This window comes from Colias croceus, chromosome 24 (genome assembly GCF_905220415.1).
Source record: "Colias croceus chromosome 24, ilColCroc2.1".
NCBI lineage: Eukaryota > Metazoa > Arthropoda > Insecta > Lepidoptera > Pieridae > Colias > Colias croceus.
Genome location: NC_059560.1, coordinates 5,471,352 through 5,489,250, shown reverse-complemented (window position 1 = coordinate 5,489,250; position 17,899 = coordinate 5,471,352). Strand labels below are relative to the sequence as shown.

Sequence of the window (17,899 nt, the reverse complement as noted above, 5' to 3'; positions counted from 1 at the left end):
ATAGAACATAAAAAAGGCTCTCTGCTATGCCATGCTAAATATTAGACTGAATCTATGCCTAATCGCCCACAAACAGGCCTGATGGCGATGAAATGCCTGAACAGTTAATAATAAAAACAGTAAAGAAATAAAATTGAGGCAAAATGTAGAGCAATAATTATTAAAATTTGAAAATAATCAAATCTTTTCTTTGTATGTCTGTATGTCTTGTATGTATGGTATGTATATACTATATACACCGTCCGTTTAACTAGAAAAGCTCTATATTTCAAGACTCAGCGTTTGTAGTTATAAATGAATGTGTAAGTAGAACGAAAATTATTTAAATCTATAATATTTTAAAGCTGAAGAGTTTGTTTGTTTGAACGCGCTAATCTCGGGAACTACTGGTCCGATTTGAAAAATTATTATGGTGTTAGATAGCCCATTTATCCAGGAAAGCTATAGGCTATAGGCTTTCATCACGCGAAGACCAACAGGCGCGGAGCAATGCGGGTGAAACCGCGGGACACAGCTAGTACAAAATAATCTAAAATTTAAGCTTCACATTTAGTAGTTTAGTGAATAAATATTATGAATTGTGTATGAAAGTTTTATTCAGATGGCACATCCGACAGAAAGTTTTTACTTTTTTTTTAATTGGGAAAAATTTTCGACACTAGCTAATATTCTGATACTTTTTCAATTGTTTTTAGGTGGACAAGGTTTCAGTTTTACCCCACTCTGAATAAAATGGTTCAATTGTTCATTGTAATAATGTATGCAGGTGGCGCTTTACAATTCATTAGTGTGTACTACGGACAATGCAATATTGTTGTCGACACAAAAGAAGCAAAATAATAGTAGTACTTTCTATGTAACGCTAGATGGCTCTGTTTTAAAGTATAATATAGAGCTCATTTTACCTCTATTTGAATTCTGCAATGATATTTTATTATTTAATATAATATGTATTATGTACAAATTGGCAGTTTTAAACCTAATATGAATATAAATTTAGTATCTGGATACAACTTTGTAATACAAAACTATAATATGCAAGTAAAGTTTATATGAACAGCATAGCATACATTAAATTTTTAAGAATGATAGAACAAATCCACTTGCACTGTGGCGGAGGACAAATAATTATCTTTTTTTTTGAAATATTTAAAAGCATTTTAATGCAACAAAACAAGTAGGTACCTACATAATTACTAATACTTTTATGTCTTTCACACTATAAATATTTTAATTAATTAGGGTCTTTATTATTTACACTTACTTTTTTATATAATAAAAAGGTGTATGATGAAACGTGAGCAAAGCTAGGGCTAGGGATTAATAGTTCGATTTCCATTTGATGCATAAATGCCGAGAATAACGATTTAGGTCTATCGTTTATGATTAATGGGGAAAACAAAACACAGAAATTAAATTATTTATTTTTATTTATAAAACAAAACAAGAAAAAGTAATAAATAAGTTAAATAAATTATAGTATACACTTACAGACTTCGTCTTAATACTTTTTATAAAAAATACTTTTTTTATAGTTCATTTTCGAACAATTAACATTTTATATAAGGTACATTGGCAGTTTATTCTACATGTGTATATAGCCTTATATAATTCAGTACAATATTATATTATTATTTACATATACTTTTTAGACAATAGAATAGTAAAATTATATTTTAAACAATGTTTTTTTAAATACAGTTTTGCGAAAGTTATAATAATATACATGCCAAATACTAAAAGTTTACACAATTTTAAATTTATGTGTAATCTTATAATATGATTGCATCTTTTTCAAAGCCTCAAAACTATGTATAATAATTTAATAAGAAAGTCTCAAGTTAAGTTTGAGTATTCGAAAGATACAATGCTGGCCTATACATAATATAAATTTCATTCCAATTTGTACATTATAATTGATCAGAACTTATTAAATTCTATCGCATTCGTTTAAGCCATTTCATAATAGTCACGATTCTGGCTTGTCTACCGAATTATCAAGAAACGTTAAGTAAAAGATAACGAAAATCATTTAAAGAAATCAATAAAAAACGCTTAAAATCACAATAGTAACCTACCCTTTGAATATACATAGAATACATTGTTTTATTGGATGAAACAAATACATTCTGTTAGTTTCAAACCAAGTAAACACAATGAGCATTGTAATGACCTATATTTATAATTTCTGCTCAAACTATACTCAGTATTATCGTCCAATAAAACCACTTCTTCTTGAAACATCAAATGCTTACCCAAAAAGTTCACGTACACATACATACATCTTGTATACTATAACCTATCCTAAGCTTTCTTATAGGCGGAATAAACCAAATCTGCTGCGTCATCATACGACCGTCTGTCCCAGCCTCCACTTGAGCCGCCGGACGACCAGCCGCTGCTGTGACTATCATGCCCACCGCCTCCGCTGTTCTTGGCTGCGATCAGCTTCTTCAGGGCTAAGATACCAGCGAGGAGTAGGGCGATCTGGAAAAGAGAAGACATAATGAATAAGAATCTTCACTAATATTATAAAGCTGAAGAGTTTGTTTGTTTGTTTGAACGCGCTAATCTCAAGAACTACAGGTCCGATTTGAAAAAATATTTCGGGGTTAGACAGCCCATTTATCGAGAAAGGTTATTATATTATGATATAGGCTATTAGTATATTATGATATAGGCTATATAATATCATCACCGTAAGACCAACAGGAGCGGAGCAATGCGGGTGAAACCGCGGGGCACAGCTAGTTATAATATACAATGTAAAAAAAACGAAAGTAATTAGTAATTATATGTTATGCCAATGCAAAAGTTCTTCTAGAAGTATAATTTATTAAATTAATATTTGAGTTAGTTCGTAGTTTACATTTAAAGGCTATTTAATATGTTATGCTAAAGTGACAAGGGTTGATTTTAAATCTTTTGTTTTGAGAGTAATTATTAACTGTAAATTTATTGAATAGTCTATGATAACCCTGAATGTAGGGATTGAATATTAAGCGAGTGATACATTATATAGAGATCGTAGATATTACTAGCTGCGCTCCGCGGTTTCACCCGTGGCTCCGCTCCTGTTGGTCTTAACGTGATGATATTAAATAGCTTATTTAAGCCTTCCTCGATGAATGGGCACCGAACCAATTTTTCAAATCGGACCAGTAGTTCCTGAGATTAGCGCGTTCAAACAAATAAACTCTTTAGCTTTACCTATATGTTTTATTGATTCAATATTTCAGTTGTTGGTTCTATATCATTTTTTTTATAAAACTAGTAATTATGTTACTCTAAAACTATTCTTATTTTATTGAAGGTATCTGTTGCGAATTCTATTTATACAAGGGACATTATTGTATAACATGAAAGGGCTTCCTTCTAATTGTATAAAAGAAGCCATAGTATGAATAATGCAATATTACTCAGTGTAGTAAATATTTGCAAAATTGTATGCATTATATTTGCATGTCCACATAAACAATTTTTTAATTTAATTATTATAAGTTGTTATAAATAATTAAACTTAAACATATGTTGTTAAAGTTATTTATGAATTTGTGATTAATACTCTTTTAATGACTTAATATGAAGGAAATAAAATTTAATTTCGGACATAATTTGAATATTTATTAATTTTACAAATGAACGATGCATCGACACACATTAACACATAAAATGGACTGAAGTTGAATCTCATCGACACACAGCTAAACAACATGGACTGAAGTTGAATCGGAAATATTGTCTACAAACATTCTACATTTTCATCAACTATTTGAATTGTGGCTTCAATTGTAAACATTATTATCAAATAAATTAAAATGCCCGTTTATACCAATCCTTGGCAGCTAAATAAAACATTTTTCATATATTTAATTAAATTTTACCAATCCGAGTCAGGGTTGCCGATTTCCCATCAGTCTAAGTAAATCTCATACAGCTTGGTGACTTACAAGCCGCACGAGATTTACTTGGAGCGACGGGAGATGTTCACTGACTGACTGACGGCGGTGGACTGGTTAATTGTTGGCTAGGGTTGCCACGTTGGAGAAATAGTGCAGTGTTTGTGTAATTGGATTAAAACTGGGCAAATAGAAGAAGAGGTTTCGTCTTGTGAAGTAATATTTTGTTTTAAAATAGTGTTGACACAAATTGTTAGGATAGTTTGAGAGGCAGATAAAAATGGGGCTATGAAGCATTGTTGCAGATGAAACTGTTGGGTAAATAATAGGTTGTTTTCTCATTATATTATCTGAACCTATTTTGTGTTGAATAACATCGATGTTTGGGGAAATAGATTTGTAGTTTGATTTTTATTGAAACTTGAAACGATTTATAGTGTTTATAAACATACCAGAGTTTTCATGGGCAATTATTTTAAATGAAAAGTTAAGAGAGATATCTCCCTAGAATTTGGGAAATCTTGGGATATTTATAATCTAGCAACACCGAATCTTTATACAAGATTACTGTGAACAGGGGCACGTAAATGGACCACCGAAGGCCACACTACATACACTTATTAAATTCTTGTTGAAATCTCATAAGTGGATGAGTTGAAACCCTATGCAGTTGTAATAAGATTTAAAATTGCGGTTCGTTATCCGAGGTGTCAATGGCCGGACAGAAATAGCCGGCTTTTGATAAGTTTGTTGTTATGTAACATTTATTTTGGTTTGCGCGCTTTATTTAGATAAATGTTATCAAATTACACGGATATAAATATAAATTTTTGTCACTTCGATAGTTATTTGAATGTTTATTCAACGCGTAATTATTAAGTTTTTAGGGGATTCGATTGAAACACTTGTAAAAGATAACTTGAATTAAAAAGAAATAGCTTTTATAAATTTTAGCATACCTACACAATGACAATTCGTATTTTCAGACGATTTCAAAAAAGGAGGACAAATCAGGATCACAATTCAACCGTATTTTTTTGGATTTGTTACCTCTGAAAACTTTATTTGAAAGCTGGTACCTACCATGGAAAGTAAAATACGCATCATATATTTTAATGAGATAAAATATAATCCCAGGAAACAGCTATTATTAGCAAGATAAATGGAATTTTAGACCTTAATTCAAAACTCTATGTTCTATGCTAATGGTGAAAGTCTAGCAAACCTAGGTAGTAAATAAATGTCCGTTTATCTTTGGCTTGATCTTAGAAAATGTATTATAGTGCCTTTCATTCTTGTAATAGGATGGAGATTGTAGCTTTTGTGTTAACTGACAGTTTTAAGCTTTATATTAGAAGTAAAAAGTAAGATTTAATAATTAAACTAAAGACTCCTATTTTCACATAAAAAGCTATAAATATCGAGCTGTAGTTTAAATTTTTATAGGCATTTTAAAATCATGTTATGAAATGGATTAGTATCTCGTCAAAAGTCCAGAAAAATAAACGAAGTACCAACGAATTAAGGATGTATATCTTTATCGATACGATATCCGTAGCTTACTGATGTTTAAAAGAAAACAATGAATATCAAAAGCATCGCGAGAAGAATCATATTACATCGGTAAAGTTGAAAAATCCATGTACATAGGAGAAGGAATAGCAATGAATATAAAAAAAATAATGAGATAATCCTTATGAACAACATGTCGAGCCATATAAACCCTTTAAAATGACATCAAACATCCAAATCTAAATCTTTAAATTTGTAAAACCAAACACACTAATAACGCAAAAATTGCTATCAAGTCAACAGGCACTTATCACCTACATAATTGCGAGAGTTATCGACTCATGTTACTTCCCACATTTCCAACAATAGCACCTATTATAGTATATTATGTTCACATCATTGTTCTACTTCCAAGGCAAGTCACCAAGTGCAATGTCATTGAGACCAATTCGATACAGGCTATAAGAACATCATTAGAAATCTATAGTTCCTGCTAATGTATCGAGTGAAGGATGTTTTCTAGTTTCTAGTAGAGAAAATATTAAGAATCTTGGAACAGTATGGTGTTGTAATTTCACAACTTTGATTTAATTTTTTAATTTTATCCGTATTATTGCTGTCTCATTTTAAGATCTTTATATGTATTACTTCGTCTGCTCTCGAGAGGACTATTTTCCCTATTTTTGCTACATTTTACATTTTTCATTGATGCTCCGTTCTTGTAGTTCGTAGTTTCAGTGTGATGTTATAAGCCCTATACAATACAAGTATAATTTCTGATTTGAATAATTTGGTTTAAAAAAAATTAAGTTTGTTCGGTTAATTATTGCGTTATTACTAAATAATATTTAATGGAGTTTTACAAAGGTAAATTATATATTATTATAATTAACTTTAGGCTAGGGCAATGAATTATGAAACATAATATTTGCCTATAGCCTTAAGATTGAAAACTTTAATTCAAAGATTGGAATCTACTGAACAATATTAGTTTCAAAAAAGTGCATTTCCTCTCCCCCATTTAACATTGTGTTTATCATTGTAAGAATAGTATGCGTTTTAACCCAATTTTCCATACAATTAGTTCATTGCCATAGACGTTGTATTCCCACGGCCAAAGCCACTATAGAGCTCTTTATACATTTTCCACGTTTTCTCTCTGATTGTAATCAGTGCATTTAATCATAGATTAAATAGATCACGAATTACTTTTGCCTTTTGTTTTCGTTTTGGGCTATTTTCGTAGAGAAATCTTTCCAAAGGTTTATTTCAAGTTTTTACAAATTTCATTGAACTGAAGAATTTTGCGATGAGTTAGGAATAATTAGGAATAGTAAATCCCCTATATATAAAATATGTATTATGATTTCAGCAGGATTCACTTATATAAATGTTATATGGTATGAAATTTTAAACAGTTTCATGAAAGAAAAAGACGCAGACAATAAGTATTTCAACCATCACGGATTGTACTTTTCTTCACTAAGTTATGTTGTTAGTAAAGACAATTTATTCTGTTTTTTTCACAATAAAGTGATATGTACATTAAAGTTTTTCATAATATAAACAAATATAGATTACATTAATATTTGCTTCGATAGCTTTGTCTCTACTGGAATTAAGATGCCTTTGAAACTTACTTTATATCCATACTAATATTATAAATGCGAAAGTAACTCTGTCTGTCTGTCACTCAATCACGCCTTAACTACTGAACCAATTTGCAGGAAATTTGACATAGAGATATTTTGATACCCGAGAACGTACATAAAGTACATAGGCTACTTTTTACCCCGGGACATAGGATAGGTTTTATCCCGGAAATCCCACGGGAACGGAAACTATGCGGATTTCTCTTTGAAAACGCGGGTGAAGCCGCGGGCGGAAAGCTAGTTACTTATAAATATTTTAAAAACGTACAAATACTCTACTCATCCAATAATAATTAAAAATTACATACCTTTGAAACAATAAGAGCTTTTCCCGCTAAAATGAAGAGACCAGCCATAGCCACTGGTATCATGGCGGCCATTTTCATAGCGGCTCCCATCATCATCATCCCCATCATCTTCTTCATCTTCCCTCGCCCTGGAATTGTAATTAATAATGTTTTAATTACATATATTATGTTCATTTATGGAATCTTGTGACAGAAGTAATACAAAAAAAAGTTATAAGTGTATGCTACGAATCCGCTACGACCTCTATTATTCTTTTTAACGATGGTTAAAAATGAGTCCATAATCGTAAATAATATAATAATAATAATAATCTATTCATTTTAAGATTAAAATTCAATTTTAGATTTAACTATAATTGGTAGATAGGTTTGTAAAAAAGGGAGTTCAAATATTATGGGTATATTACAAGAAATAAATTATTGATACGAATTACGAATACGTAGTGTATATTATAAACGCATAGAGTTTTAGTTCATTTTGAAACAACTCTAAAATAAAGTAGCTCTACATTTTCTTTTTTTCATAAAGTCACTAAAAAAATTCGTTCCTTTCAGAATAAGGCCACGCCAACTTCAGCCAACATGCAAAACGTAATATTTACTTTAATTATTGTTATAAATATACCCGTAACTTCCTTATTCAGATAATTAACTGAAAGTGGAAAACTAGTAATTAAATGGTATATAATATGTAATTTAAGTGAAATGTGTAATAAATGTTGATTTTAAACGAATCCGGATATTTAGGTGTGATGATAATAGTTTGTTTCATACTTCCGATTGTATAAATACGCAAATAAATGGTTATTATATAAAATGCACATATTTTATTTTATTACTTTTGGTATCTATTTCTATTAAAAATTACATAGTTTAGTTTTTCTTACATTCAGACTGAAAAATACCTACCTCTTAATTGCCAAAATATAACATGAACATGATCACTTGTAATAATGTAATAATTATTCAGGTTGCAATATAAAAAAAATAAAATAAATAAAATAAATAAAAATTTATTTTTCAAGAAACAGGTACAGCATTATGTTCAGACCCTGACCTTCGAACTAGTGGTAAACTGTGTTTCGAAGGCCAGTTTCTTCCCAGTCTTTATATCTATATTACATATGTTTCTGCAAACTCACAGATAAAAGGAAAAACAAATCTATATATATACCTTTGTTTATACAAAAAAAAGGACAAACTAAAGTTAATATTTCAATTTTAAGAAGTCATTCCCGTTATAAATATTGTGTGCTTGTATCTGTTCGCATATGTGTGTGTGTGTGTGTGTGTGTGTGTGTGTGTGTGTGTGTGTGTGTGCGTGTGTGTGTGTGTGTTTGCGTGTGTGTATGTGTTTGTGAATGTGTGTGTTTGTGCAGAGCATGTGAGTAAGTTAGTACGTATGACATGTGGGTGGGTGGGTGAATACGTCCTAGTGATATGAAATATAAAAAAGGTTATTTCTTTTTATAATTGTAGTTTATATAGGTATAGGCAAACCTTCAAGTATTTTTATCCACATCGTACTTGTATTAATTTTTAGTGCCAAAATACTCATAACTATTAACTAGATCTAAATATTTATTATATCACGGTCAAAATTTCATTGACATTTATTCAAGAATGCCAAGTACTATTACGATCACGATTTTTTGTCTTTTCAAATGCAATTTGCAAATTCTCTGAACTTACTACAAACTGAATATCATGGCGTATAATTACAATAAAAATTCAAATGAAATGGGTAGCAATTACACATAATGATTTGTGTAATAAGATCACTCATGTTCTGCACTATGGATGCTCGTACTGTGTGCATCTTAATGGGGTAATTGGCCTTTCTCTCGTATGAGATGTAGTTATTATTGTGCATGATTTTATTGACATGTATGTTTTAATTTAGTGTTTTTTTATGTGGTTTGAATAGTGTGAAGTTTTGATATTTTGGGATAATAAAGGTAACGTTTATGTTGATTGAGTTAAATGGCGTAGCTCTAAAGAATATTATGTTCCATAGATTACCACACATTCTTAAAGGGTAATACGGAACTCACACTTATTTAAATTACCATAACATTATGTTTTACACAGTCAAATCAATCTATAATATAAAAATGAATCCCAAAATGTGTTGGTAAGCGCATAACTTTAGAACAGCTGAACCGATTTCGTTATTTCTTTTTTTTATAATATTCCTTGAAGAACGATGATGGTTCTTATGAAGAGAAACCGTAAACATCTACCTCGGGCAAAGTCGGGGCGGACTGCTAGTGGTTAAAGTTTGGACGCCTATAATTCAAACTCAAACTCAAACTGAAACATTCATTTATTCAATTAGACTACTATTTAGTAGCACTTTCGAATCGTCATTACATAATTATTTTAACATTTACCACCGGTTCGGAAAGCAGTGATCTATGGAGAAGAATCGGCAAGAAACTCCATAGTTGCTCTTTTAAAATCATGTCGATATTACATAATATGTAACTTATATCTAAATACATAATATATCATAATATACAAAGAACTGTCCTGTGGTTTTTACGCGACAACCCTCCATGGGTTTTTATCGTCCATATATTCCTGAATACTGTAGTACGCTCTCTGAACTAGTACATTTTTTATATAAGTTTTAAATTTAGAACTACTAAACTCTTTAATATTGTGAGGAATTCTATTGTAAAAGCGTATACCTTGACCCATAAATGAATTTTTAACTTTAGCTAATCGGAAAAATGGCATTTCAATTCTATTTCTGTTCCTTGTGCCATAACAGTGTCTATCTCCTACTCTTGTGTGTAAGTCGGCGTTTTTGTGTACATGCAAAATATTATTAAATATATACTGTGATGGTAGAGTAAGTATACCAGTATTCTTAAAGAGATCTCTAGTGATTCAATTAGATCATGACACAAAATAATTAATCAGTCTTGTGTAGCGAAATAAAAATGGAACCAAAATCAAGGAGAGTCACTCACTAATCATCAAAAAAGTTATAAAACAAGAAAATGACATACAATCACCATTATTACAGAGGTCAAGACGATATAATGCTTAATGAGAGCAATAAAATCATTATTTGTCTATTACGATTCACTTTCTCAAAAATGCAATGTCGTGGTTCACGGCTCATCCTTTCGTTTTTGTTGCGTTTTATCGACCGTATTTAAAATAATGACAATCGTAAAAGTAATTTTTTTTGAAGAATTTATTGTTGGAACTAATTGGATTTGTATATTGTGTATGGACAGGAAATTATTTCAAACTTTCAGTTTTCTTTTTTCATGTTACGACGATTATATGGAAGCAGAACCTTTTAATCTTTATCTTATTTCATAAATTAATCTATCGAATTTAATATGTTAATATATGGCTTTTAACGTTGTAGATACAATTACAAATGATAATGTTTGAAATTTGAATATTTGGAAAAGAAAACAAGCTATCTACCGTTCATTTATTTATTATTTATTTATTATACTTTATTGCATTAAAAAAATACATAAACACATATAACAAAGACAAGATTACAGAAACAGCAAAGGGCGGCCTTATCGCTAGGTAGCGATCTCTACCAGGCTCATGTTGCTCAACTACAATAAAATGACTGAATCTGAATGAAAACATTTTGGATGGAATATCTGGATGGAAATATTTGGATGGAATATCAGATTAGCTATTGTAAGTACTACGTGAATGCAGCCGCAGGATAAATATTATGCTATTTTTATAATCTTATTGCATTTGCAGTATGCATGGTAAAATCTCATTATTCCAGAAACTGTTCTACGCATAAAGACCATTTATGTATGAAGTACCATTGCATTACTCATCTCCATTAATAATTGATCACATAAAAGTAGTAAATACTTAGCCTTATTCCGCAAGTACAACTATTATTATATACGAGTACTAGCTTACCACCCGCGGCTTCGCCCACTTTGTGTTAAACCTAATAAATTATATACTAAAACTTTCCTCTTGAATCGTTCTATTTATTATAAAAACCTCATTAATATCCGTTGCGTAGTTTTAAAGATTTAAGCATACAAAGGGACATAGGGACAGAGAAAGCGACTTTGTGATTATACGGGCTTTCCCAAACTAATGACCAAAATCACGTTCAACATAAGATTATATCTCAAAACTCTTACCACTACAATACGTGCTTTATCGAAATAGGGGTTACCATGATGTCTTATAGCAGTATTATTTCCAGTGTGGGAAAGTGACGGTGCTAGAAGACTTATACAGGGTGTCCCACTGTTGGTATACTAAGCTCAAAGGAGATTATAGTTTTGCATACGCTGAGTACGTAAAAAATACTTATAAAATTCCAGACGCATTTTTTTTTTCAAATAGATGAATTCTTAAAACTCTATGTGTACACCCCTAACAAGCAACCCACCCATTTTTCTCACCAGCACGTGAGCTATCGTTTAAGATTATGTTTTCATAGACAAAATGCTCACATTAGAGAAGCGGTATATGACGGCTGCGCGAAGCTAGAGCAGAAAACATGGATTTTCAGGAAAAATTTTGCAAACAATTTTTGACGTAATTTTGTTGTTTAAGTATTTTTTACGTGATCAGTGTATGCAAAACTACAAGTCCCTTGACGCTTAGTATACCAATAGTGGGACAACCTGTATAGCGCTGTCATTTTCCCACACTGGAAATAAAACTGCTTTAAGACGTAAGGCAGAAATCGTGAACAAATTAAGCGCGAAAGCCTCTTGAATTCACTGTCTAAGCTGGAGAAAGCTTTTGAATTCAGGACACGGTTAAAGGGCGGAGATTAGTAGTATCTTAGCACTACAATAAGATATTATGCCTTGGAGTGTTGGATCTAAGATACAGTTTCAAGTTTACTACGATGTTAATTTGGTATTGAGATGTGATGTACTACAGTTAAACAGATTACATAATATAATACTAAGATACTAGCAAATAATGAAATGGCTTTGAATGTTGTTTTCAAATCTTAGTCCCTTTGGGGTTAACCCTAAGGGTTAATCGGAGGGTTGTTTTCCTTGATATGTAATTATAAAAAAAATAATAATAATAGATGCCTTTTCGCTAGCTTTAACAGAATATGTATATTAAAATCAGTACTAAATTACATATTAGAGTTAGTTAGGGTTATTTTAACGTTTACTAAAATAGTTGAACTAAAACAAACAACAAATATGTTACCAACAAAGTAAAGTTAAATGTAAATATGAAAATATAAAGATCAAAAGCTTTGATTTTCATTCGATCTAGATTTACGCATGACAGATACATAAATATTTCATAGCTGATAAACTAGATCATTTCCTAAAATGAAGTCAATTCATGCAAAACGTATTATTATTATCAACTAGCGGTCCGCCCCGGCTTCGCCCGTGGTACATATTTACGTTTTCTCTACATAGAAACCACCCTCGTACTTCAAGGAATATAATAAAAAAAGAATTATCGAAATCGGTCCACCCGTTCACGCGTGATGCCGTGACCAAGGAAAACGGGTTTCATTTTTATATACATAGATGATTCAGTATTCACAATTTGAATAAATAACACAGCCTTTACATTATTTACCGTATACGTAAAAATCATGAAAAATTGTCCCATAAAACTATTACCAAATTTAAATACATTATCTTCTAAGAAATCTACCCTCAGGTAATTATTTCATTAATACGTTTTTGAACAATTTATGTTTGTTTACGTCCCTTATTTAAATAAGGGTTAGAATAATGTTAAGTCAACATGCTTCTTGATTATTAGGGGTGAATTTATTAAATTTTTGTTACCTTATTAAAGTGATTTGTAGTGATAAGAATGTAGGTCATTTAAGATTACTTACTTTCCAATATTAAGGGAAATTATAAAATGATTGTGTTAGTATGTAGGGCAAAAATAATATATGTCTTATATTACTAGAAAACCGTGCTTTATATACATATTATATATTGTATGAAGAGAAAATTTTAGAGCAGATTTTGTCATCAACAGGAATCAAGCTGAAAACTGAATTAAACTCAAAAGTAAAGTTTATATTACTGTTACTATAATGTTATTTGAATATTTATGTTTACAGTGATCTTATTAAGTGTACTACATCATGCAATTGTGATGTATTCAATTTTTTTATTATACATTGCTCCTTCATCTGTGATATTTACAATTATAATTAGGCATATACAGTGACTTACTTCTATTATAAAGGCATTGGCTTACCTTCTTCCACCCCCTTGTTGAGTTCCTGACCCGTCATCTTAGGCAGTGACAGTTGAATCGTCCTGGAGTTAGCAAAAGCAGCAACCCTGTCCCATAGCATTTCGGTCAATGCTTCGTCTTTGCTCTCCAGATTCCTCGGCAGACTTGCATCTATATCATTCTCACTATTAGCAACTTCTTCAACATCCGAAATTTTGACAACATCAACTCCATCTATCAAAGGTATGGACTCCATCCTGGCAGCTCGATCGAAAAACAATATGGCCTTCCGTTTCAAACATGGAACTATGCCGTTCGAATTTTGACAGTCTTCGTACACCCTCGTTAAGAATTTCATCCCGAAATCATCAGCTGACGCCACACCAACCAAGAGAAGTAATGCGAGCACTTTTCCAAACATTTTGACCTTTGAACCACGATGGTTGGTGTAATAAAAAAGACTGTGTGTGCACTGACTGCTGCCGCGTATTTATAGGCTATGTACGATATAAAAAGAATTGTGCCTCTTGGATCGGGGGTACAGTCTCTGGAGGTGTGTTCACATTGAAGTAACTGGAGTGTATTGTACGCGCGATCGCTGGGGAGTGAGTGGAGTCTAGGATGCTTACGGTCGATGCGAAAGCACCATTTTGTGTTGCTTCTGTGTGAGTGTGTAGCGAAATGGAAAATTGTTTGCTTGTCTTCGTAGGTCGTGAGTTGAAGTTAGATCGCTCGCTTTTGGATGCGCTATGGTCTATGGTGACACAATGACAATGAGATTTTTTTGAATTTACTTGACAATAATGAAAACCAATAATAAATTTGAGGATGTATTTATTATGTTTTTTAAATTGTTCAAGAGGTAATTGAAAATTAAAGTAACATACATATGAGTATGTACCTGTATGTACCTACGATATAAGTGCATCCATATTTGTAAATTATCTTTCAGTGAATTTCTGAAATGTAAAGTCCATATTATATTTTCAATAAAAAATTTTGAGCGTTTAAAAATATAGAATATTTAACATAATATTGTGCGATGATTTAGTAAATTTATGTTACCATTTAGCTTACGATTCTAATGACAAAACATTTTTTAAAATATAATGTTGATTTCAATTTCAATGTTGTGTGCAGTTTTAATTTAGTAAGTTGATGTAAATGTTTTTGGATTATATCCTGTAACTTCCTTATATTAATAAATAACAAATAAATAAGCTCTGAATTTAAACATCTATCATCATTTATTGAAATGGGCTAACTAAATACTGCACTGTTATATCTTTATAAACGTCGCTTATCGTCTCAACGCGTACCTATTTGATTGATTGAAGTCACGCAAGTTTAATATTATTCACCAATTATGTTTAAAACTTACATAAGGAAAATAGTTATGTGTTTATTACCGCATCCAAAATTCGCACCTCCATGTTTATGAACGGAGCATGCAAACCACGCGGAATAAACAGTTATAAAATTACATTTATTTATTGTTATTAATTACATTTTCCTGATTATGTAAATCGTAACGTGGTGTAGAGGAAACAGAGGGTTACCACTTTTTAAAAACATTCAGAGTCGTGTATTTCGGTTGGAAAAAACCTTGAATATTATTTAGTTCTGCATTTTATGTATTAGTTTACTGATTTAAAATATTTTATGAATGCTTTGATATGTATTAGGAATTATTTACTTATAATATGACAATTTTCATAAGTAGAATTATGAACAATAATCATATTTTTTACTTCCTACTTTATTCATTAATCCTACTAATATTATAAATGCGAAAGTTTGTATGGATGTATGGATGTATGGATGTATGGATGTATGGATGTTTGTTACTCTTTCACGTAAAAACTACTGAACCGATTACAATGAAATTTAGCACACATATTACATTACACATACATTAGGTAACTTGGATTAACACATAGGATAGTTTTTATCCCGGAAATCCCACGGGAACGGGAACTATGCGGGTTTTCCTTTGCAAACGCGGGCGAAGCCGCGGGCGGAAATCTAGTAATATTATATTATTAATGCTTTGATATGTATAAATTAGTAGTTATTTAATTATAATGTGACAATTTTCCTAATTAGAATGATAATTAATAATAAATATGGATAATGAATATTGCTCTACACAATATCTACGTTATTTGATTATTAATTTTTGGTCACGGAAGAATATTTCAATAATATTAGAAATTATTGATATAAGACACGCACAAAGTATTATAATTTGTGCAATTATTACACGTTGAAAATTATGACGTATTTATTATTTCCTGTGAAATAATAAGTAAAATCTTAATATCTTGTCTTAATATATTATATATTATATATATTATAAAGGCGAAAGTTAGTAAGTATTGATGTATGGATGTTTGTTACTCTTTCATGTAAAAACTACTGAACCGATTACAATGAAATTTAGCACACATATAGAGGGTAACTTGGATTAACACATAGGATAGTTTTTAGTTTTGTTTATAGGAACGGGAACTATGCGGGTTTTCCTTTGCAAACGCGGGCGAAGCCGCGGGCGGAAATCTAGTAGGTAATTTAATAAAAATATCAAAAATAAGTGTCAAAATATTATTTACTACTTCATAATTAAAAAAAATTAAAAAAAAAATATTTTATTTCAGTCTACATAGCTACGTAGATGTGGTTATAACAGCCTACGCACACCGGTAAACTTTACCCTCACACTCACAGTTAGTCTCACGCCACTTTTGAAATCGGCCAATTTTGCCCAAAAGAATTATTTTTGTAATAGAAAAATTTGCCGGGATGCAATTATTACCCACCTACATATTTTTAAATCATATTTTTTACCTCGTCTCTACAAAGAGAATGAAGAAAGTACTTCTAAATGAACGATTTATTTAATTATTCAAAACATAAAATCCATATTTTACTAATAGGTACAAATTAGAAAAAAAAACTACAACGAGTTGAATAAATAAATTAATCAAATTCAAACTCAAACTCAAACATTTATTTATTCAATTAGACTACTTTTATTAGCATTTTTGAATCGTCATTACAAAGTATTTTTAACATTTACTATAAATCTTCCCGCTAACTTCTATCCGAAAAATATTTTAAAATACCTACTGCTCCGCCGGATTTTAATAATAAATTGGAGAAATTTCATAAATAGAAGACTCGCAAAATGACCTGGAAAACAATTATATTAAAATTCGCTACACGTAAGCATCGCAAATGTATAAACAATGATAAATATCATAGATTACGAGATTACGTTAAAAAGCTATACGTTGATGTTGTTGTTAAAAAGCTTTCTTTTCAAATTTGCAAAATTTTAGAAGCATCAAGATGTTTGAACTATGTTAGCTTGTTTATTAAGCATGATAATTTTAAGCATTTGCATTTTCGTGTAAAATCTGATCCTCGTAAATAATTAAACAAAATGCATGCAAATACTCTGCTTATATATAATAATTCTGTTGTTCTGCTTTTCTGTGTCAACTCATTTATTTTATTTATTACAATATTATGTATTTTACATGATACTGCAGCTTTAATATACTTCATTTATCTAAATGAATATACATATCTATGTATTGTATATAATAATCATGAAATTTAAAGAATAAACTTGTGGGGAATGTAATTTTTGTTTTATGATATGAAAATATGTGAATTAGATACTATGACGAATACAAATTAAACAAAATATTAATTGATAACCTTTTTTACAGTCGATTATCAGAAGAGCGTCATATAAGGAACAACGTTACCCATATAGTCTCAACCGCAGTCGAAGAAAAATACGAACATCATTGGAATAAATTACTACTAAGTAATGCATATTCTAATATCGAGGTCACTAATGCACGTGCTATCATAACAGATAAACGATTTCTTGCAACCGTCACCTACTTTTATATGACTGTCTCTTCCTAATGATGATTCGTGTCCGGGAAGTTATGAAAATCTCGATCGAAATCGAATTATTCGATTTGGTCCGCCATTTTGTCTATTTTAATTTTGACGACAGTATTTACAATAGAATTATATTATTTTTTAATGAGAACTATAGTTTTCCTTTTTTATTAAACACATTAATCGGTAAAACCCTTTTTTTAAACGATATTTTCAGAAATAGATAGGTACCTAGTTAATGTGAAGAACTCTCATAGATTTTTTTTTACAATTTTATATTCTTTTTATGTCAGCTTTCAACAAAATTGCATTAATTTTTATTAAGATTGAAAGAGTTAAACTTAAGTGGTATTCACATAGATTGTGTAATAAAAAAGATGCTTTAAAAACACAATAATTGGAA

The 17,899-nt window shown here is 30.6% G+C and overlaps 1 protein-coding gene across 1 annotated transcript; it reads right to left on the bottom strand.

The window, feature by feature from the left end:
- Positions 1 to 1,504: 1,504 nt before the first annotated feature.
- Positions 1,505 to 14,051, bottom strand: LOC123702792. The gene is made up of 3 exons (XM_045650591.1): positions 13,597 to 14,051; positions 7,372 to 7,499; positions 1,505 to 2,487 (listed from the first exon to the last, which is right to left on the bottom strand). Exons 1-3 carry the CDS (start codon positions 13,994 to 13,996, stop codon positions 2,305 to 2,307), a joined length of 711 nt encoding a protein of 236 aa, XP_045506547.1. The 5' UTR covers positions 13,997 to 14,051; the 3' UTR covers positions 1,505 to 2,304.
- Positions 14,052 to 17,899: the final 3,848 nt, after the last annotated feature.